This window comes from Podarcis bocagei (genome assembly GCF_964188305.1).
Source record: "Podarcis bocagei genome assembly, chromosome: 14".
Taxonomy (NCBI): domain Eukaryota; kingdom Metazoa; phylum Chordata; class Lepidosauria; order Squamata; family Lacertidae; genus Podarcis; species Podarcis bocagei.
In genome coordinates, this window is record NC_138139.1 from 30,344,005 (window position 1) to 30,367,446 (window position 23,442).

The following is a 23,442-nucleotide window of genomic DNA, read 5'->3' on the forward strand; positions in this document are numbered from 1 at the left end:
AAAAACAAAACCTATGACACAAATGAGTGCAAGCAAGAGAAGTGGAATTTGTGTGCGTGTGGACCTGGGTGTGTGGCACATCAAATGCAGCACAGCTGTGTACCAGACCTGGGGGGGCTTTCCACTTGGTGGTGGCGCTCCACGGACTCCACTGGCTTCTGTAGTGCGTATTCACATCTGGAGTTTTGCAGCGAATTCTTGCCACGTACTCTACACCAGAATCGAACTCGAAGCCCTCAATTTCCACCCATGTTTCTTTGTTGACCCAGACCTTGTTCTGTGCCTGCTGTGAAGGATTGGAGCACAAGCAATGATCCCATTAGACAGAATTCAGTTGGGCAGGCCCTGTAAAAGGTAAAGGGACCCCTGACCATTAGGTCCAGTCGCGGACGACTGTGGGGTTGCAGTGCTCATCTCGCTTTACTGGCCAAGGGAGCTGGCGTACAGCTTCCAGGTCATGTGGTCAGCATGACTAAGCTGCTTCTGGCAAACCAGAGCAGTGCACGGAAATGCCGTTTACCTTCCCGCCGGAATGGTACCTCTTTATCTACTTGCACTTTGATGTGTTTTTGAACTGCTAGGTTGGCAGAAGCAGGGACCAAAGAATGGGAGCTCGCCCCGTCGCGGGGATTCGAACCGCCAACCTTCTGATCGGCAAGCCCTAGGCTCTGTGGTTTAACCCACAGTGCCACCCGCCACCCGCATTTCTTTGTTGACCTAGACCTTGTTCTGTGCCTGCTGTGAAGGATCAGAGCACAAGCAATGATCCCATTAGACAGAATTCAGTTGGGCAGGCCCTGTAAGTCATAGCAAATGCCAGAAGGAGATGGGGGCTTCTGGGTGGAGACCTTATGCCGCTAACAGATTGTTCAGACTCAACGTTTGCTTGTGCTTCCATCCAACCCCATTTTCTCAGTTGTAGATATCCCTGCTGCTCAGCCATTTGCCATCCTCAGAGAGATGGCAGATGAGGTCACTGTGCAAACCTTGACCAGACGTCTCTGTGCTGTGTGTCAGCCAAGACCCCTCCTGTCTCCTATCCTCCAGGGCATTGTGATGCTTGAGAAGGCAAGAGGTGGCGAAATGCCTCCTGCTCTCAGCCCATTTCAGTGGCCTCTTACCTCCCATGGTGCTTCTGTGGTCTTGAATGCCAGTTCCCATTGCCAGTCGTCCAGGAAAATTTCTTCATAGGCCTCTGGCCTCCTCCACTGCATCCAGCACTTGCTGGAACTCATGTTGCTCTGCAGGTCAAACGGTGGCTCACATTTGACTGGAAAGAGATGGAGAGCAGAGAGGAGGTGCTGCTGGGAACCAAGAAGACCCCCCACCCAAAAGCAACACAGTGTGTATGTGTGCGCTCCTGGGACATCCTCCAGGGAGCTGCTGCTGCTGCTCAGGGAGAACTCAGCAGGGCTCACCAGGATGTCCAGGGCTGGCAAAAGCTCAGAAAGAGAGGTGGAGGGGAGGGAAAAGGCTGGGGGCAAACAGACTGTCCCCAACAGCTGGAGGACACAAGGACCCTTGCCTCCAACCATGGCCACTCTCCCGTCCTGGAGAAGTTTGAGTCAGTCCCTTCACATGCAAGAAGACTCACTGTGCAGCCTGGGCTCATACATCGCAAAGACGATGAGTCCGTTTCCGGAGGAGGAGGAGGCATACAAGGAGACGCTGTACTCATCGTTCTCTGTGAACTCGCCCTCTTCACTATTCGCAGAGCAGCTGAACTGGTCCAGGGCCTCCTCAGAGAGATGGCAGATGAGGTCACTGTTGAGACCAAGGAGGCTGCAAAACAGGAGAGGGGGCAGAAGGTCCTTCTTTGGGGTGGCCGCCCAGCATGAAGCATGGCTGGGGGAATGTGGCCGGCCGCCATGAGAGAAGGAGAGAATGCCTCTGAGCATATGGAGAGTAACTCCTATCACAACACTCACATACCTGAACTTCCTGATCGAAGTGTCTGACTGTGTGTCCGAAAGGGACGAAAGGAGGAAGGGACAGGGATTTGTTTCCATGCAACCTGAAAATCTAATGGTGCACCTTGGAGAAATTGCCCGGAGGTGCCACCAGGGAAGAGACTCAGACAAACCTCTGGGGGCTGGGATGGGTGTGGTATTGGGCAGAGCAGCCTTTGACTCTGTGGTTGTGCCTAGCACCCTGGGCATTTTCTCCCAAGAAGATATACCCTGCTGTGGCTGTTGCTTTTTGCCCCTTGTGCTCCAGCCAAAGTCCTGGGAAGTCTGCTCTCTGGCTCCTGAAACCCATCAATCACCAACATCCCCTGGACTGTGCAGGCATCTTCTTTTCCCCACAGCTTGCAACCACAGATGAGAGCTACACTGCCCAGGAACCCAGAACCACCCTGCAAGAAATCTGGCTCCTGCCAGCCCTCAGTCACCCCAGCAGGGACCAGGGCTTGGTGTCCCTGCCCTTACTCAGAGAAATTGAGGTGGAAGGGTCCCTCTCCCAGGATCTCGTCACGGCGGTGCCATGTGCAATTCACCCTGCGGCCCTGCAGCCCATAATTGTTCAGGCATCGCACACTGTTGTTGGAGAGCCCTGCCAGGAGACAGAGAAAAGGGGGGAAGGGGTTCAGAAGCCAGCCGCACCCTCATCAGTCCAGCACCTCCCTCCTGAAATTTGGCTTGCGTTTATTCCAATTGTGCCGTGAGGTGGCACTGGGAAGAAGAGAAGAGGTTGCAGATGCTTTGGGGACAAGAGCATAAGAACACAAAGAGAGCCCTGCAGCTGGATGGAGCCAGTGGTTCACCTAGTTCAGCCTCTGGTTCTCACAGTGGCCAACTAAATGTTCCAAAGCGAAGAAGCCCATAAGCAGCACTCCTCCAAACTCTGGTTTCCAGCAGCCAACATTAAGAAGCATTCCTGCCTTGAGCAGAAGATGAAAGGAGCAATCTGCCCCCCTGGGTTGCTGGGAGGTTTCTGGAGGAGAGACCTGATTTGGGGATTTCAGTGGACAAGCTGCTATGCCCTTGTGTTTTCTTCTGCAACCTCCTGCTTTTCACTCGTGTCTGAGCATGCCCTGTCCACTACACGGGATGAAGAAAAAACCCCTTCTCAGAGAGAGGGTGTCAACTAGTACAGGGCTTGTGCTCAGCAGCTCATTCTGATATTTTTAATTACTTTATTAAATCATCTTAATGAATTTGTTTTGTCGTACGCTACTGTGTTTGATATTACAGTCAAACCTTGGTTCCTGAACACCTCCGTTATCGAACGTTTCGGCTCCTGAATGCCCAAAACCTGAAAGTAACTGCTCCGGTTTCAAACAAATTTTGGAAGCCAAACAGCTTCTGGGTAATCCCCCCCCCATTTTTCTCCATTGACTTTGCTGACTGCTCTTTGATCCTCAGTTGTCGAACATTTCAGAAGTCGAACTGTCTTCCGGAATGGATTATGTTCGACAACAGAGGTTTGACTGTACAGTGATTGCATTGTTTGTTATTTCTTAAAGCTACTGAGATTATTGTGAGTCACTTTGAGCTCAACACGTGTGGTTGGAAAGGTGGAATACATATATTACATCAAAAATCTAAACAAATGTAGAAAGGGGACTCTGTAAAGAAAACAGCAAAGACCCTAGGGACCTCCCTCCTTCCTCAAAGGGTCCAAAGCCAAGAAAGAAGCCCAGAGATGGGTCTGGATATGTCTCCCTGCCCTACAATAGGGTGAACAGCAGCATTTTAATCTGGAAAATGGCCTGTTGAGGTGGAGAGTTAAAGACACTACCCCCTCCTTCAACACTGCTTTTCTGGACAAAATTGAACCCCTGTCCCCCACCCCAACTGCTTTTAAGTTAAACCCTAACACATTCACAAGCATTGAGAGCAGGAGATGTCCTGAGAGACCTTGTAGTGCCTCTTGGGCTCCGCTCTGGTCACAGGTCCTCAGATGTACATCCCATTCTCTGTGGGTCCATTTGGTGGACAAGAACCGCTCCCCCCACCTACCTGTTTGCTGCATTTCCTCAGCCACAAAGAGAGGGAAGAGGAGCACCTGCAACAGGCAGGTGGTTCGACAGCCTTCCCCCATGGCCAGAAGGACTCCTAGAAAACAGAAGGACAGAAGGGGCCCTGTCAAGCCACTGCTAAGCCAGCTCTTCTCCCTGCAGATGGAAAGTGACTTCTGATGGCGAGGCGCTAAGGACTCTCTGTGGCAATGGGACCAAGAAGCTCATCGTGCACATGGCATGCCAAGCCCCAGGGAGGGAGACAGGATGGATTCAGAAGAGCTGTTTCACCTACCTCTTTACCATGGAAGGCTGTTGTTGCTGTGTGTTATGCAGGACAGTGGTGAACGTGGGGGGATGCAGACCCCCCCTCCTTATAGAACATTCCTTAACAGCTACAGCCATCGCAGTTATTATGGGGACTTGCTGTATATCTACATCTATCTATATTATATAATTGAGATAATATACCGTATTTTTCTGTGTATACGATGCCCCCATGTATAAGACACCCTCAACTTTTGGAGACTTCAAATTTAGAAAATGGGCACATGCACTATCCGTGTATAAGACGCCCCCAGATTTTTAACCTTATTTTAAAGTAAAAAAACCTAGTCTTACACACAGAAAAGTACAGTAATTATAGCTATATGTTATAATTGCATCTCTATCTGCCCTGCAACAGAGCCTCAAAAGGACCCAAAGGACTCCCAATAATTTGGAGGGGGGGGATTCTTATACCACCCAGGCTGAAATCTCATGGATGCTTACATGAAAGGAAGCCCCATTGATCACAACTATTATATGAATTATAAATTATGTCTGCCCTCCTCTGTGCCTTGACCAGACGCCATGTGACTCTTACCTGGAGCTCCTCTGGGGTCTCTCTCTCTGGATGGATTTCGTGGGAGGCAGAAAAGCAGTTCCGAAAGCAATGGAAAGAATCTGTGGCTGCAGATGGACTCTGTGGCTCTTCTTCTCCTGGAGCTGCTCCAGTGGCAATTTGCTCCGTCTTGGCCCCTGGGCTGATTAGAAAGAACAGTTTGTTTACCAGGCAGGAGGAGGTCTCTTTTCTATTGAGGCAGATGTTGGCGATAAGTTTGGCAGGCTATGGAGATTGTCTCTAAGATTGTCAAACCGAATTTGAGGGGTTTTGAGCCATTAACCCTGTGGGTCCCCAGGCATGAGCCATGTGCCTGAAACCTGCCTGAACCTTGTTTTTTGCCCTACATTTTTGCTACCTCATGTAAGGAGGTTGTGGAGACACCTGTGCTTCTGATCCCAAAACAGGGTTGGCCCAACCATTAAGCAAACTGAGGCAATTGCCTCAGGTGGCAGATGCTGGGGTGGGGCAGCAGCCCCTACATTTTCATCTAAAGCCCTTCTCCCTCCTGCAAGCCATTCCCCTGTTGCTGCGTGATCTGTCCAGAAAATTTGATCTGGTCTGCTGTGTCAAGTATGGCGTGGACGGCTGAATTAAGAGTCAGCTGCCAGTCCAGTCGTCTTCTGTACATGGGATGGGTGGGGGGCGTCCCATCTTTCCTTCTTTGCCACAGGCAGGCAGTTGAATATATTGGGCCGGTCGTGCCCACAGAGGAAGGTTGTCTCCCTGGAGAAAGGAGGGAGCCATCCAGAGCCATCCTTGCAGCCTGGAAAGGGAGAAAGAGCACCAGTGAAGACTCCAGGACTCAGCTGTATAGCTGCAAATATAATGTTTTAAGTGTATTTGAAGTGCATTATACACATTGTACACTAGATGGTGATGGTGAGCTTATGGCAGATTCAATATATTTTTCAAAACGCTTTTTAAAAAAAGCATTTTCACTGTGTTTTTTAAAATGTGTCTAAATTCCACCCAGTCAGGTGGAAAAGAAGTAGCCCAAAGGGGTTGTGGCCAGGCAAAGGGGCTCTCAGGGAAGGAAGGAAGGAAAGAAAGAAGGAAAGCTCACAGACAGACAGCTGAAGCTGCACAGCTGCAACCGTTGAACTGGCAAGTGCAGCTGCCTGGGCGTCCTCTTGTCCTGTAGGGACCCTGTGCTTTTGCAGCACACACACAAGGTTCCCTGTCAGGCTGCCCTGTTAAATCAACTCTTCCTTGTTAGCTATAGGTCCATGGGGTGACCAGAACCCAACAGGGACTACTTCCCCTGAAATTCCTGCAGCCCAGATGCCCTGGCAGGGATACCGGTTAGCAAATCCACCCCACTCTCTTCTAGAGCAGAGCCCAGCAGTGTCCAGCTCCTCTGCTCCAGACATCCATAGCAGTTTCAAGCAGGATGTGCCTCTTGCATCCTCCCAAGGCAGGAAAGTCTTTCAGGATGAAGAAAGATGACCTTGGGTGTATGCCAGGGAGGTGTTGCGGCAGAAAAGGGCCCCTGCCTTTTCTCTGGCAACAGGGGTGGGGAGGCTGCGTCAGGTGGCCTCCACTGACAAGTGTTAGTCCAGGTCAGTGGGGGATGCCAGGTGGCTTGAGGCAAGGTACATGGCTGTGGACATGAGTCCCCGGTGAAAGGATCCCGCTCTGTCAGCCTGGGAAAGGCCAGTGCAGCAGAAGCTGCAGCCCAGCTCAGCAGCAGGGGATTTCTTGACTGCTTCTGCCTCCTGGAGGAACTTTAGGCCCAGGCAGCCAAGCCCTTCGGAGGGGAAAGACGATGGCCAGCAGAGGGAGAGTGGAAATTATGTTGTGGTTGGGGGGGGCAAGAGATGCCTGGAAGCAGCTGGGCTCACTGGGCCACTCCAGGGCACACAGAAAAAGCTTGCTCCAGTGGTCCCTTCGCTTTGGAACTGCCTTCCGGACTATATTGTCTTGAAGGTTTCCCTGGGCAACAGGCATCTGAAGGGGCTCCAGGGGAGAGGCTGCTTGGGCATTTTGAAGATGCTGCTTGGGCATTTTTGTCTTAACCTTTTTTGTAGGAACACTAACGTGTTTGCTTCGTAATACTGTTGGAATGTTTTGAATGTGTATAATTTTGTATTGTTGATGTATGCATTATTGCATTTGTGTGTACAGTCATGCCTCGGGTTGCGAATGTGATCCGTGCGGGAGGCATGTTCGCAACCCACAGCGCTACGTCTGCGCACGTGCATGACACAATTTGGTGCTTCTGTGCATGTGCAAAGAACGATGTGCAAAGCCCACAAGTAACCCATTCCAGTACTTCTGGGTTTGGTGCGGTCCGTAACCCAAAAATGCGCAACCCGCAGAGTTTGCAACCCGAGATATGACTGTATCTGCTAATTCTTGGGAGCCTTTCTGGCTAAAAGGTGGATGTCAGGGAACTGCCATCAGTACCGGAGGGAGAGAGCAAAAGCCAGAGGGATTATAGAGAGCCTCCAGGGATCGGGAGGAGCAGCTCATCTTCTGGGGAAGAGAATAAACGCAGCTCCAGTGGAGAGGGGGTGCAGGAGTCAGAAGTGGCGAGGCGGTCCCATGACTCCTTGCCTGGGACAAGCGGGGAGGGAAGGGGTCCTCCGCTGCCCACGCCCTCTCTGCGCAGAAGGCTTTCGCGCAGAGAGGGAAGGCGGAGACTGGGCGTCAAGGAACTTCTTTGCTGGAAGAAGTTTAAGAAACGCCCACTCACAGATTCTGCCAGCGATTGAGAGAGCCACGGGTGAGTGGCTCTCCGGACAGATAAAGTTTACATTAGCAGCCACCCAGGGAGGGATTTGCCTGCTTGCGCACGAGCAACCCCCATGGAAACCTAACAGTGGCATATAAATAAACAATAACATAAAGTAACAAGGGGGGATTCTTGTTCCAGCCTGCATCTGTCCTGGGTTTGAAATAGTTTTTTAATATGCCATGATTGTTAAAGCGCTTTGGCACGTTTCCCAGAAAGAGGTTCTTGAATGAAACAAAGAAATGAAGTTTATCACCAAGTTAAATGTTGAGTATAATTGTTTAATTGCAGAATGAAATGGAGAATGTCTGCATGTATATTGCTAAGGGTTTAACGCTGGAAAATTTCATTGGGGGATGCTAAAGCTCTCTAAGCTTCTAGCTAGGTTAATGATTAAAGTTGATGCTCTCTGCCCGTTTCATGTGTTTAACCTTAGACCACATGTTTATAGTATTCCATTGCAAATCTCCATTTTGAAGGGAGCTGCCTTTGGTTTTTTATTTCCCAGGAATAGTGGAAGAAAGATGTGCAAATCAGTCTTCCCATGAGATACAGCTCCAGGCTAATGGCGACTGTAGGGAGAGACCTTTGATTCTAGGTCTCTTTAGAGTCATATTTCTAAGATATTGAGCCTATGCTTGGACAAGTCTTACGGAATTATTTGGAGTTATCATTTGTTTTTGTAGTGTACCAGTTTTGAAGAAGTTCTGGTTAGTAATGCTCTGAATCATATTTATGGGTCTGGACAATTTTTATTCCGAAAGGAGTCAGCTTTTATGCATCCAACTGTTTCAAGCTACGCAATATTAATATGTGCAATAGTAACCCCTCCACCCTATCCCAGACCCACCAGCTGATTTTCAGTTTCCAATTCAGGCTTGGACTTCCCTTTGTGGGGGAAACTCTGTCCTCCCTGTCTCCTTTTTCTCCCCTTTTGCCTTGGCCTTCACTCCCCCAAGCAATGGCCATGCACACGCTCCACTAGTCACACAAATCACCACAACTGTGATAGACCTTCTTTATTAATTGCTATACAACAAATGCCAACATAATTGGTCCCTGCCCAGGGCTCACAGCCTGAAGTGTGGTGGCCCCAAAAAAGAGGAGGAAAGGATAAGGAAAGAGGGAGGGGGAAGGTTGGGGGTCCTCTGGGGCTCTTCATGGAGCGAAGCTGCTGCTGCTGCTGAGAGTCCAGCTTTGGTGGGGGGCCTCCTCCTGATTGATGCTGGCCTTGAAGACTACAATTTTCTCCCCACCATAGGGGTGGAGCAAATGTGATGTGCATGTCTCCCTCTCTCTGCCCAGCTCACCCCACCCCACCCATGTGCACCCCCTGTGGCTTGGAACTTGAAGTCTGCTTTGTAGTTGACACTCCCAACTTCATCCAAAGATTTCACAGCCTTTGTAAAAATATTAACTTTTGTAAGCAAAAAGAGGAATTTGCCAAGGAGGGAAAAAACAGCTTCCAGTCCTGGGGTGGGTGGGTCTCCCGGCGCAAAGGAGGAGGTGTCTGGTAGTGGCAGCAAAGGCTTCTCTGCTTATGTCTCTCTTATGCAGGAGAAAGCTGAGCGTCCAAGCAAGACCCATAGATCTTTGCAAGGAGTGAAGGAGCTTCACAGTGGCCTCGACAGGTGCTCAGCTCCTGCTTCCCCCTCTGTGCTTTTAACTGGGCTGCGCTCTGTTGTGACAGGAGGAGACCCACTGCTTGACATAGCTGGGCAGGAGCTCTTCCCCTGTCTCTCCGCTTTCCACACTGAGGGGTTCAGACCCACAGCCTGTCGGCCTCCTCTCAAACTCAGAGTCCACAGGGCTCCCACAGTCACACTCTGCAAAGCCACTGTCAATGGTATCCAGATCCAGGCCATTGGCAAGGAGGTCCCCATCTGCATCCAAGTCAGGAGAGAGCAGGTCTCGGTAGGAAGCTATGTCCTCCTCCTCTGGAGACAAGAGGCCTTCCAGGGTCCAGGGCTCAGGAGGTGAACCAAAAAAGTCCACCTCCTTCCCAGACCTTTTTCTGCCCAGGGAGCCACCAGCTTGCGAGAAAGGAGTAAGAGTCTCGAGGAGAGGGTCTCCTGACCAGGACTCCAAGGCAGACAAGAAAGCCTTCCTCTGGGCTGCTGCTGGTGGGACCATGTCCACCAGGAGCAGATTCTCGGAGATCTGGCCCTCATTGAAGAGGATGCCCTGGTAGGCATCTCTTTCGTCCTGGCCCTCCTCCAGAGCACAGCATGCTGTGGCCCCCTTGCACCGCGGGCAGCAGGCGGTAAACTCTCCAGTCACAGTGACGGTGTCAATGGAGAGGTGGCCGTAGGCCTGCTCGTGGGTGGCATCCTGGCTCCCAGGCAGGTGGGAAGCAAATGTAGCAGGGGAGGGTGCATGGCCCCCATTCTGCTGCTCCTTGGCAGGGCTGGGGGGAAGGGGTTTTTGGCCCATCCCAAACACATCCAGCAGGGCTGTGCTCCATTCAAAGTTGTCCAGCATGGCTCCAGGGCAGGAGATGCCGCTGCCCACCCACTTCTGCACAGGAGAGAGAGAGAGAGAGAGAGAGAGAGAGAGAGAGAGAGAGAGAAGTGTCAGCAGGCCGTGGCCAGAGAAACAGCAGGTGTGGGCCTTTTTTTAACCATCTGGGGAATGGAAGGAATTGCATACCTTCAGAAGGACATATCCCAGGAGAGGAGCTCCTTCCTCCAGCCCAGACTGTGCAACAAAGTGCCCACTTATCAGCTACCCCATCATCTCCTGGCATCCTTCTGTGCCAAGAGAAAACTCCTCCCCCACCTGTAATGCACCTGGTGGCTGCAAGGGCTATGTGCTTTCCACAGGACTCTGCCCAGAGCTCACTTTTTCAGAGAGGATCCTGCCCCATAGGGATGGGAATTGGGGTGAGAGAGAAGCAGGCAGAGCCCCTGCTGTGGGGAGGGGGACATGAAGAAAGCCTGGGGTGGGGGAGAAGGCCTTGTGTCCAGAGGAGACCCCCACCCCTCCACCAAGTCCCCAACGTCTCTGCAGAATATTAGGCAGCCTGATGTCCTCCCTCCCACCGACCATGCCTTAAGGCTCCTGGCACTTGAGGCAGGACCACCCCCCCAAACACACACATACAGGAACTTTCTGCCTTGGGTGATGCCCGGAGGATCCGTAGGTGCCTGTGGGTCAATTCAAACAGCCACTCCAACACCCTCCCCTGCCCCTCCTGTCTGGTGGGTAGGAGTTGTTTGTACCTTGAAGTCTCCATTGTGGATCAGGTAGAGGGGCTGGAAAAAGGGGGCCGGGCTGGGGATGAAGATGTCCAGCTTCTTCCACAACCTGCCAGAGGGAAAGGAGAGCTGGAGGCCTTTTGTGGGGAGTGTCCAAACTTCATTCCACCGACTACCCACGGGAGGGACTAGGAGCATGGCCAGGCCTTGAGGCGCTGGCGTCTCAGGCTTGCTGCCCGGCAACTGCCTTGTCCAAGGAACCTCATGGCTTCCCTTTCTAGGGAACTCAGCCACCCACAGCCACAAGCAAGCAAGCCCGTGGCTGGTGCTCTGCAGACTGAGGGAAAGAGGGAGTGGGCTTGGTGGACTTACCTGAGCATGGCTTCTTAGGAGGTGATGCCTCCCCCACCCACCATTTCCTTTCTCTGTGTAGGGTAGGTCATCCAGCTGGGAAGTGGGCAGCCTGCGGCCAACCAGAAGCTCTCAGCAGCCCCGCCACCCCAACATCCAGCATCCAACTCCCACACTCACCTTTGGTGCTGCCAGCCCAGGAAGACCACGAGAGCAACCAATGGGCTGAGCATCAGCAGGAACCACAAGGACCACTTGTCTCCTGGCCTGTCCTCCATGGCTGAGGAAGGAAACCAGTAATATCAGTTACTTTCTTTGGTAGCTCCACTGGGGGTTACCAGGGTGGGCTGGGCTCTGGGGCTCAGTCAGGATGAGTTTCCCTGGGATCGTGGCCAGAGCTCCCTCCTAGGGCAGCAGAGTAGCAGGAGGGGGTCTACTTCTTGACAGGAAAGAAGACAGGCTGCTCCTCTGATCTGCCATGGATTCATGGTCTCAAAGGTGCAGAAGCCCCCCCTGGACTGGGAGAGGGGCTTATGAATGGCCTTTGATGGCAAGGTTCAGGCCTCCTTGTATGGGCAGAGGCCAAGACCCCCTCGTGAGGAGGGAGGGGGGACTCACCCCTTGGCAGCGTCCTCAAGGTCGTCTTGGGGCTCCAGCCGCTCCAAACGCCCTGGTATAAGGAGTCTTCCCTTGGCTTCGCCCGAACCTGGAGTTCGTAGTCTGTGTCCCCTTCAAACTCCTGGGGGAGCCACAAGGTCTCGGTGTACTGCAGAAGATGGTTGTGTCCCTGCAGGAAAGCGAAGAAGCCAAATAGCTGGGAGGAATTCTGGGAAACGCTCCCTACCTCTGCCACCTTCGTAGCAATTCAGAGGAGTTACTCAAATGATCCTGAAAGAGCCCCATGACTTCCCGGTGCCCCTGAAGCCCAAGTCCAGAGAAGCACTAAGAAACTTTGGGGCTGAGCTCCAGGATGGCCAGCCATTGAGGGCCTGACTTGGCAAATGGCGCCCGCCGCCATCCAGCTCAGGCTGGCCCTTGCCTCCTGGCTTACCTGCCATGGATGTCCCCTCTGCCGGTAGCGCAACTCATACTGCAGCTCCGTGTCCAGGTAGACGTACTCATCTTGCTGGTACATGGTGCTCCAGGAGAGGTTGTAGCCTTCAGGGGAGACAATAGCCCTCAGGCTGAACGGCGGGGACGGCTTAACTGGGGAAAGAGTCAAGGTGGGCTCCTGAGGGCATCTGGCTGACAGGACTTGGCCCACACACACTGGGTGAAGCAGCAGTGACACCCCCAAATCCCCAGGGTGTAGTTTTGGGGGGAAGCCCCTGCAGGGCACGACAGAGGGATGTCCCTCCAGCCTCCAAGTGGAGCAAGGTGAAAGCATCTGGGGCTGCTGGGGTTGAATGAAAGGCAGTGGGTTATTGATTCACATTCATATTCATTCATTCATTCATTCATTCATTGAATACACCGCCCTTCATTCGAAGATTCCAGGGCAGTTTACAACAGAAAAACACAAAATACATAATGGCGCGGGGGGCGGGATGGAGAATAAACCCGTCAAAACATTTAAAAGGCCCCAGGTTGTTTAATCAGCCCAAGGATAGCTGGCTGTAGGAGCTTGAAAACTCCTTGCCTTTAACCTTGTAAATAAACGCAAATCTCAAAAAATGCCACCAACACACCCGTTAAGTGAGGAAGGGTCTCTGAGCCCTTTCTCGCTGCGCACGCCAGCAGCCCGTGTGTGTCCTCCTCCTCCCAGTCCCACTCATGTGTCCAGACGGGCACAGAGTCCTATCCCCCCATACTTACAGTGTTCTTGAAAGACAAACTCGTTCTTACACACTTGCCGTTGCTCATCCCCCCGCTTCACGACCACCTCAAAGTTGTTGTTCCCAAAGCAGATATTCTGCTCTGCAAAGCAGGTGTATCGGGCGGCGGTGGCGGTGGTACCATTGAAGGTGAAGGAGCAGTTGCCACCTTCTCCGCAGTCCCTGCGAACACCAAAGATGCCCCCGCTCAGTGTGGGACGGCCATGGCTGCTCCCTCCGTGAGCCAGGAAAGTCCCACAGCCGCAGCCATGATGCTCAAGAGGACCCCAATTGGGGCTTCGTGCAGTCCGGCGGCTCCCGAGTAGGAGGCGGTGGCACCTGAGGCGCAGCCTAGCTTGCAAGGCGCTGCTGAGTCGCCCCGCGTTTTCCGCCTCGTCAGCCTGGGCTCCGGCCGCAACATGAGTATTGGCGCCTCGGATCGGAACGAGGAGTTCTACCGGCAGCTGTGGCTGCAGGAGCAGTACAGCAAGGAGGGCGAGGAAGGCGGCAAGGACCCTTTCACGTACACGGACCCAGCAGACGGGACGCAGTACGAGTGGGATCCCGACAAGAAGGCCTGGTTCCCGAAGGTTACTGAAGATTTCCTGGCAACGTATCATGCTAACTACGGCTTTCCCACTGAAAGTTCAGATAGTTCATCTGCCTCTCTTAGAAAGACTGAATCTAAAATGCCTACAGATTCAAAGGCTGCCAAGGTCCAGCAGGTAACAGGTCCAAAAGCATCTCAGGCAACGGATCTTAAACCAAAAGGAGAGAGAATAAAACCTGACTCAGCATGGTTTCATGCTGAAGAACAGAGAAACACAAATGTATATGTGACAGGTTTACCGCCAGACATTACAAAAGATGAGTTTGTGCAGGTTATGTCAAAATGTGGTATTGTTATGCGTGATCCGCAAACAGAGGAGCCTAAAATTAAACTTTACAAAGACAAAGAAGGAAATCTGAAAGGAGATGGTCTCTGCTGCTACTTAAAGAGAGAATCTGTTGAACTAGCATTCAAACTATTGGATGAAAATGAAATTAGAGGCTACAAATTGCATGTGGAAGTTGCACAGTTTCAACCGAAGGGGGAGTATGATGCCAGCAAGAAGTACAGTAAAAGAAATCCAAAGACTATAAGAAGAAGCTATCTCAACAACAAAAACTTCTGGATTGGAGACAGGAGAAGAAAGATGGCAGTGTTCGAATGCGGCACGAGCGTGTTATCATTATCAGGAACATGTTCCACCCAAGCGATTTTGAGGAAGATCCTTTAGTGCTAAATGAGATAAGAGAAGATCTTCAGACAGAATGTGAAAAGTTTGGACAAGTAAAGAAAGTAATTTTATTTGATAGGCATCCAGATGGTGTTGCTTCTGTGTCATTTAAAGAAGCAGAAGAAGGAGATGCCTGCAAACAGGCACTCAATGGGCGATGGTTTGGTGGACGTCAGCTCTCTGTGGAGACATGGGATGGTGTAACAGATTATCAGGTCGAGGAGACTTCAAGAGAAAGGGAAGAGAGACTGAAGGGTTGGCAAAAGTTTTTAGGTGATCCAAATACAGAAATTCCAAAAACAGCATCTGACGCAGATTCTTCGGAAACGTGTCCAGCTCCCAGAAGGCATTCAGCCATCTAAAGATAACAGTGCCTCTGAGGGTGGCCCAAAGGGTGAAGCAGCTGAGAGAGGAGATAATGGCTAGGGTACCAATGAAGATGTCACAGCATCCACAGACAGCGGTGTTGCAGGCAGTGACGAGGAAACAGAGACAGAATGTCTTTAACTCATTTGTAAAAGCATGTATGTAGGGTAACCTTTAGACCTCTATTATCCTGTGCTTCGAAGCAACTGCAGGCACCATTCAAATGAATATAAATGCATTACCCTATTAAGATATCATCAGCGTGTTTTGAGGTGTTTCATTAAAAGCAACATTTAATGATCATCTTTAAAAACATATGGTCATATCTGCTGCTGTCCAAGCTGTGTGTATGTGTCCATAAGTTGCCAAGGGCCTACTGAACTGACCAGCTGTCTTACATTATATCTTTGCTTGTCAGTGAAGTCCATTAGTGAGAACAGATACAAACTTGCAGTTCCTATTAACTACACAATGACCTTTAGAATTACAGAGGTATGAATGCTTTCAAATTTTTTGCTCCCAGTTTCCTTAATGCCCCAAATCTTTGGGTGTTCCAGTACTTATTTGGATGATCTGGCTTTCCTGATACTGCACACTTTTAAAATAACAGATCACTGAGAATACATTACATGTACATTACATGTACATTGGCACCCTGTACATGTAGCTGGGGAGTGGAAAAATAATTATCACCCGCAATTAATAAAGATAAATTTTCTGAAAGGACTCCCCTGGATGCAAAGTTTTTGATGATTGAAGTTCCCCATTCATTTTAATTCACTTTAAATCCTGATGAGATTAGATGATAAATAGGAAATGTGTAAATAAGACTGATCTGTGTTTTTAATTTTTTGATGATGAATTCATATTTGAAACAAAGCGAGAGCTTGTGTGGTGGAAGTGCTATTCTTTTTTTCATATTACTGTGTTCAAATGTAGTTTGGTTTCAGGCGTTTGTCAAGGGTGATGAGCATATGGGGCCTGTTCTTTTTGTATACTTGGTTTTACTACAGGAGACTACAAATGAAATTGTTTTGAGATTCCCTCTCAAAATTGTTGCTCAGATTTTTAAAGACAGATCTTTGTTTACAGATACAAACCATTCAGAACTAGCAAACATTTGTGTCTTGGTTTTAAATGTACCTGACTTTCCAAATGTTGTATATAAAATTATTTTCCAATACCATTTTTAACAAGATCTATCAAATCAACTGCACTGAAAACCATCAAACTTGCTATTTTTAAGCTCAATTCAGACATAATGAGAAACCATGAACTTCCGTGATAAGAATGAGCAACAGGGGGCTGAAAGTCTTCCTCCTAATGTTTAGCATACCCGTTTTGTATTTGGGAATATGGGATTATGCTTTAAAAAATTGAAGAGATTAAATTTGCATTTTAAAAAAAGAGGACGCTGCCCTGCATGGCCCATGGGGACCCTACCAGCTTCATCCCTTTCCCCATTCTACCAAGCAGCCACTTGCTGGAATGAACCTGCTGGCTGGGGTGGGCTGCCTTAGCCTTCACCCCCCCCCAATCCAAACTGTCTTGCTCTAGTCCAGGATTTCCCAAAGTTGGGTCTTCAGCTGGTTTTGGACTACAACTCCCATCATCCCTAGCTAGCAGGACCAGTGGATTATGGGAATTGTAGTCCAAAAACAGCTGGAGACCCAGCTCTGGGAAACCCTGCTTGTCATTCCAGATTCAGAAGGACTTAAAGGAAAGGAAAGCTGAAGGCATGAAGGGAGCTGGCAGTGGCCAAGGAGGGCTCAGCGGCTAAAGTGGCTTCCATCCTGGCAGCTGTGAGGAGACACACCCACCACAAATGTGCAGCAGGCTTGTCTGATGGCACAAGCCTGACCAACATTAGCTAGAGAGCAGACTCAGCTACAGCTGAAGCAGCTGGTTAAGTATGTCCACAAAGGTGTGCCAAGGAGCCCCAGGGGTTAGCAGAGAAGGGGGCCATTCCCCCCCCTCGCCCCACTCCCAAGCAAAGCCAGGATTTGGGAGCCACAGAGAAAGATATTCTGCCCCCGAACATTGTGAAAGTCATGGGGGCAGCCCTAAAGTCCCAGGGGGCTGCGGTCAACGGCATGCCTTCCTCCACAGCCATACATCCATACATACCATGTTGCTGTGAGATGGTACTGAGCTCTGCTGGAGGCATGGGGGTCATTTCCCCACATGCATGTCAAGGTATTGATGTAGTCGGCAAAACAGGTGAGATTCCCACAAGCTGAAGCTGGAGGTGAGAAAGGTGAGACAGATGTGGCTGCTCAGAGGATAGAATGCATGATGCAGAGACCCATCTGTCCCCTACCCCACAATACAACTGAAAGATAATTGATTCTGGTAGAGGAGGTGGGTAGGCCTGCCTCCCGAAGAAACAAAACCAATCCAACCTACTGAATCTAGGTGCCTCGGTCAGAACCATCTCCACTGCAGCTGTGCTCTGAAGCTCAGGCCTAAAAGCCTCCAATTCCAACTTACTGGCCTTCCCTGTGATTGAACTTTGGACTTCTAGTGCTGACCACTTGTGGATTTTGGGTGGTCATTCTGGTCAGCGCAGGTGTCTGCTTATGGGTCACCTACAGTAGGACATCCCTAGCAAGGGGATCAAGATCTCCACCCCATTGCCAAGGAATTGAAGGCTATTTCCACAGCAGGCATTTAGTCGCCCCGCTTTGAGCACTCAGTCTTGATAGGGCATCCACACACCATCAGCATCTTCTTGTGGCTCAAAAATCCCTGTCCCAAACAATCAGGCTGAGAGGAGGTGCATACCCTCCAAAATTCCTCAGATGTAAATGTGGGAATGTTTAATAATACATCCCACAGAAAATAGGGACATTCTTGCAATTGGAGACTACGGAATAGGCGTCTTGACACTATAGGGGAGGGGTGGAGAGCCTCTCGCTTGCGGGCCCACCTTGGCCTACCAGGGGCTGCACTTTGGCCTGCAAGATCGCATGCCCATCACTGGTAGTGTCAGCCAATGAGCAGGACAGGATTGAATCCCACAACAGCAGCACAATCCTGTTCCAATCCCTGCTCATCAGCTGACATCTTTCCACCCCTAACAGTGAGGGATGTGCCACAGTTGCACAGACACTCCATTTGGCTTTCACTACGACACGCCTTGACATGGTGACAATGATAATCCCCACCCCACTGAAAGCACTTTCACATAAGGGCTTGGTGACACTGCTTGCACAAACTCATTGCACTGTTGTTTCTGGCAAACAGGTCTTTCTGCATTGTTTCAAAATGTCTTGATGAGTGTTGTTTTTGGAAAGTGAATCAATAAGCTGCACTGCGTGCGTGTGAACTTCCCCCTCCACTTCCTCCCACATGGAAAGCAAAACCACTTTCAATCGTCTGAATGCATTCTTGGAGGCTGGGCTTACCTTGCTGAAGGAAGAGCAGCAGCAGCAGCCATCCCCACACCTGGTCTGCCATCCTTCCTTTTGCCACAGTCCCTTGAGGCTCCCTGCAAGACAATTCAGAGCAACTTTATCAGGAAGGAGAGAGAGGAATGTGAGAGTCCAGGAAGGGATCCCAGAAACTTTCAGGCACTGAGTGAGAGGAGCATCTGGAGTCCAAATCCTCAAAGACCAGCCAGATTGCAAACTCACATTTTTTGAGCTGTCAGGGTGCCCTCACAGCAGGATACGCACAGACATGCAATTCACTGTATTTTTATTTTATTTTAATTTATGCATTTTCCATTTTTATATTTACACATCATACATTTCCCATCATACAAAATGTCGCTACAGACATCCCAACCCAACACACCGTAGCATTCTAGGTGTACCTTACATTGCTGCATATCTGATAATTCTCCGACCCTATTTTTCTCCTTTTAATTCCTCCATTGTTGTTAACTGTTGCTCATGAAATTACCCCTACTTGTAGGTTAGTTTTAGTATCATATCTTTTAAAATATTCTCCAAGGCTTTGCTACTCGCCCATTATCTGTTTCTCATCTTGTAAATTCACTGTAAATAAGTGTCAGGTGATGAATATTGGAGCAAACAAACAAATAAAAACATAATTTCCCATATGGTCTAAATTTCTCATGTGGTTTAAACTGGCGGTGACAGACCAGAAATGAAATCTTGAGGTCATAATAGATAGCTCAGAGAAGACATTGACCCAGTATTCAGCAGCTGTGAAAAAGGCATTATTCCATTGTAGGGATCATTAGTAGGGGGAAATGGAAGATAAATCTGCCAGCATCATAATGCCATTATACAAATGAGACCACATTTGGAATATTGTGTACAGTTCTGATAACCTCAACTCTAAAAGGATAAGCTAGAGTTGGGAAAGGTTCAGAAAAGGGCAACCAAAATTATAAAGAAAGACTTCAGAATTTGGGACCTTTAGAGAAAAGGTGAGTAAGAGGCAACATAACAGAAATTTATAGAATTATGCATGACACAGAGAATGTGGGTGGAGAGCTCATGAACATTCAATGAAGCTAAATGCTGAAAAAATCAAGATAGATAAAAGCAGCGCTTTTTCTTTCTTTGCAGGGAGTACTCGAGGGTAAGCAGTACTGGCACCTCTTTTTTGTTGTTGTAAAAAAAGTGGGGCACTTACTGTAACAACTTCACGGTGAGTACCGGCACCTATTTTTCTAGGGGGGAAAGCACTGGATAAAAGAAAGTCCTTTATGCAGCACATAGCTGAACTAAGGCATCCACATCACATGCCTTTAAAATGTGATTAGACCAATTCACGGAGGATAGAGCTATCAATGGATTCTACTTGTCTATATATCGCCACCACCAGATTTTATTGGTCAACCAAATGCAGGTTATAGTCCTCCAGGATCAAGAGCCTCTGACTGCCAGTTGCTCTCCAGATCAGTGCCATCATCATGTCCTCCTACCTGTGGGCTTCCTCTAGGCATATGGCTGCCCAGGAGGGGAAGGAGACTCATTGGTCCCCCTTTGGCCTGATCCAGCAGGACTGGACTAATGTACAGAGATCCTCCGGGAGCTCTACCCAATCCCATTTTGCTTTATTGATCCTGGAAAATTTGGTGTCATCGCTAAACCTGGACAATGCACTGCACCAGGTCATTGACAAAATTAGTTGAGATCCACAGGGAGCCCCATGCCATACACCTCTCCATTGTGAAAGCTGTCCATTTATTCCTGTTCTCGGCTTCCTGTCCCACTTTCTGAAGGAAGCACTCTTGCCTCCAAAAGCTTCTGCGTCTCTGTTCATTAACCACACCAACATCCTCTTGAACTGGTTGACTCCTTCCCTGATCTGTGGTACAACTTCTAGCTGAGCTTCTGTTACTGCAATTTTGGAAAACCACTCATGATGTTCTCAGACTGGTTCGGTACAGGCCAGATGAAAATACTGTCAGGTGGATTCACAGCTGTAGGAAAACCATCCATGGCTCCTCATCAAAATGGGGAGGGGGAGTGTGTCTCCATCCTTGGCTAGGTACTTTTAATCATTTTTATCACAGTAACTCAGTTGAGAGATGGAGGGGGTTCTTTTCAAATTAGCAAAGCTCAGGGTAACAGGAAAAACAAATGACCTTGACAGAAAGGACAACTGGGATGAAACTTAACAAATGTAGTTGACTAGGAGACTAGGGTTCAAAACCTACTCAGCCATCAAGTCCACTGAAGGGTGATATTGGGCCAATCACTGCCTCAGCCTAACCTACCTCTTAGGGTTGTTAATAGGATTAAATAGTGTGTGTGGGGGGGGGGGAGAGAGAGAAGGGTGTATGCTACTTTGAGCTCCTTGGAGGAAAAGGAGGGATATAAAGGTGGGATAAAAGATGGTAATAATAAATAAAATGCAAACGCAAATGTACATATGAAGTGGACCTCACAATGGTGGTCAATCGCAAGTCTCACTGAGTTACATCAGACGTAGCCTTTTTGGTTTTATTTCTAATTCGCAAAGATGAAAACAATCAGGCTGCAATTATCTGCTGATTTCTGAAAAATTATAACCCTGTTCCAGACAATAAACAAACCAGAATCTGGGTAAAAGGCATTATCAAATCATAAAATGAGTCAACCCACCAAAATTAGCTACTTATTCCTTAAGAGGTATAAGGGGAAAAACAGAGCACCTTGACAAGGTTTTGAGAGGTACATCTATTTGTATACAGAAGAGTAATTCACTCAAGGCACAAATGATTAGTGGAACTTTGTTCCGGAAAATAATGGTTTAGAACCCCATAAAACAAAACAAGGATCCACTCAAGGAGAAGTCCATCATCTCCAAAGCAATGGAGAGGGATGTTGGTGCACCAGATTTGGCTGAGGACAACCACAGAGCCAATTTCTTTGAATCTCTTGACTGACACCACATGAATATTACAAAGAGAAATTTAAATATTTAAAATGTAACTTGCCCAAAAAAGGAACTGGTGGTTTAATAGCCCCCCCCCCCTCACACAGTGAGATAAATTTATTAGTTTTCATTCCAGATAACTCTCAGTGAGGCTTACTAGAAGTGTAACCCCAGGCAGATTTAGGGGGAGAATTGCAACCTCTGGTGGATTGTGAACCCGCCAAGTGGTATTCAGAAATGACTCAGTCAGGATTTCAAAGAAAAGTCCAACTAGTACTAAATTCAGTTGCGATGGCTGGGCTGATTTATTAACAAACCTGGGAATTTTTTATACTGTCAAAAAAAGAAAAATGCTTGAGAGAAGACTATATGAAAAAGAGAGTGAGGTGCCTTTTTTGTATGGATGTTTGGGTTAGCATCCAGAATGGAGAAGAGAGCAACAAGGTTTGTGTCCTGCCTATGGACTTCCCAGAGCCATCTGGCTGGTCACCATTAAAGCCTTCCCACGTTTTCTTTCCAGAAAAATGGTTGGAAGAACTAAGCCGCACTCCCCTAATTGATGTCCTGATCCAAATCTCCCTCTATCCACTGCTGTTGTTGTTTAGTCATTTAGTCGTGTCCGACTCTTCGTGACCCCATGGACCAGAGCACGCCAGGCACTTCTTTCACTGCCTCCCGCTACTACATCTTTCCCCCCTGTGTAAGAGCCTATTCACACAACACCCATGTCATTCCATTTTTAGCTGATGGGCCAGACCAGCAGGAATGTGGAGCTTTACCTTTTCGATACATACAGAGAAAATGAAGCTGCCAGCCAGGCCTGAGAGTTGCTTCTCCACCAGCAATTCCCAGCACCTTCCCGGTGGGCCCCCTTTGGCCTGACCCAGCAGAATCTCCTTATGTTCTCATGTTGGGTTGGTGGCATCTCCTCCTTCCACTGTGTGGACGCACCCATTCCAGAATGGGGCGGGGGACAGAACATGGCCAAAGGAGGCTACAGGAGGTGGATTTGCCTGCTGCCCATGACTCCATGCTTCCAAGCATGGGGTCAGGCCCTGGCAGCAGGAGGAACTCCCATCATGGTGACCAAATGCTCAGCCATATGCTTGGTGTCTCTTCCCAACACACCTCATTGTGCCCAACGTTATTGTCCGTCCCCCCCCCCCCGACTCCCTGCCTGGAAGCCACCAACCCTGGGCAGCCCCTTACTTACCCAGCTTCACTGTTCTGGTCCTCTTCCTCAGTTGGCCATTGTCGCCTGGTGGGTCCTCGCTCAGCCTCCTGCGATGGTTGCCTTCTAGAGGTGCAAATGCCTTGATGAGTCATAACTAGATTTGGTTCTGGAACAGGCGTGACGTCAGCTTGCCCTGATATTACTGTACAAGCAGGAGGATGTGGTGAGGACATGAGGTGAGAGGAGGAGGAGGAGGTAGTGTCCTCAGCCAGTTCCCCTACCCTTCCCTCCTCCCCACAACTGAAAGCAGCATCCTGTAGGCAGACAGCTTTGCAACCTGCAGGTAAAGCAGTAGCCAGTGATGCAGGAGAGGCGGTTAGGGCACTGAAGCCTAGAGCAAAAGCCGCTGGCTGCTTTTAAAAAGCAGAGGAAACAGGACTCAACCAGGTGGCAATTTGCAGCCTGCAGCAACCCATGACCTTCCATGGCCAAGAGAGAGTTTGCCACGCACCTCCTCCCCATAAGCCCCATTCAGGTGTGCACCACCAAGTGCATTGGGGAAAAGTGGGAGCACGCTCGAGGGTCCCTACTCTTTAGGGCCCATCTGTCACCTGGCCCTGTCATGTCTTCTGTTTTCTGGCCTTGTGTAGGCTCCCTGTGAGATCTAGAACCTTGAACATTCAGGGAATCCACATGAGCCCACTAGGCTCTTCTCCAGCACAAGGAGGACCACAGAGATGGGATGGAGGGGATGGGAGATATGAGGGTGGTGTGGCTCTTTCCCTAACAGCTATGGGAGGGCCTGGCAGCTGCAGCAGGCTCTCAAGAATCTGCCTTGGAAGGCAGCAGTCCTTCTATGCTCAGGAACTCCCTGCTAATTGAGATCAGGCTGTTCTGTTTTTGGTGCCTGCTAGAAATTGTTGTGTTTAGGCAAGCCAAGCATGTCATTTGATTATGTATATTTGCTCTTAAACTCTATTGACTTTATTAAAAAAAAATTATTAAAGATTTTATTGGATTACATGCCTTGTCTCTTTTTTTCAGGGTGCGAAGTATTTACAGTGGTACCTCGGGTTACATACACTTCAGGTTACAGACTCCGCTAACCCAGAAATAGTGCTTCAGGTTAAGAACTTTGCTTCAGGATGAGAACAGAAAACGTGTTCCGGCGGTGCGGCAGCAGCGGGAGGCCCCATTAGCTAAAGTGGTGCTTCAGGTTAAGAACAGTTTCAGGTTAAGTACGGACCTCCGGAACGAATTAAGTAGTTAACCCGAGGTACCACTGTATTACAAATCAGTTACATTTGTTGTGAGACATTAGTGCTGAATACAGTATAAGG

At 49.3% G+C, this 23,442-nt stretch overlaps 2 protein-coding genes across 4 annotated transcripts in view; both read right to left on the bottom strand.

The window, feature by feature from the left end:
- Nucleotides 1–5,327, bottom strand: part of LOC308573690 (uncharacterized protein) — a 20,569-nt gene extending 15,242 nt beyond the window's left edge. The window contains exons 1-6 of one of the 3 annotated variants that reach the window (XM_081170900.1): nucleotides 4,827–5,327; nucleotides 3,963–4,058; nucleotides 2,430–2,553; nucleotides 1,595–1,782; nucleotides 1,122–1,270; nucleotides 109–286 (exon numbers count right to left, since the gene is read on the bottom strand). In XM_081170900.1, the coding sequence (XP_081027026.1) occupies nucleotides 109–286; nucleotides 1,122–1,270; nucleotides 1,595–1,782; nucleotides 2,430–2,553; nucleotides 3,963–4,044 (721 nt within the window). In that variant the 5' untranslated portion in view covers nucleotides 4,045–4,058; nucleotides 4,827–5,327. The other 2 variants (XM_081170899.1, XM_081170898.1) reach the window with 2 other exon arrangements.
- Nucleotides 5,328–8,585: 3,258 nt separating this feature from the next.
- Nucleotides 8,586–23,037, bottom strand: IL21R (interleukin 21 receptor). Its single transcript, XM_081170888.1, has 9 exons — nucleotides 22,142–23,037; nucleotides 17,997–18,079; nucleotides 16,717–16,831; nucleotides 12,945–13,126; nucleotides 12,181–12,335; nucleotides 11,748–11,916; nucleotides 11,310–11,409; nucleotides 10,803–10,887; nucleotides 8,586–10,098 (listed from the first exon to the last, which is right to left on the bottom strand). The coding sequence occupies exons 1-9, from the start codon at nucleotides 22,333–22,335 to the stop codon at nucleotides 9,244–9,246; spliced, it is 1,938 nt and encodes a 645-aa protein (XP_081027014.1). The 5' UTR covers nucleotides 22,336–23,037; the 3' UTR covers nucleotides 8,586–9,243.
- Between the last annotated feature and the right edge of the window lie 405 nt (nucleotides 23,038–23,442).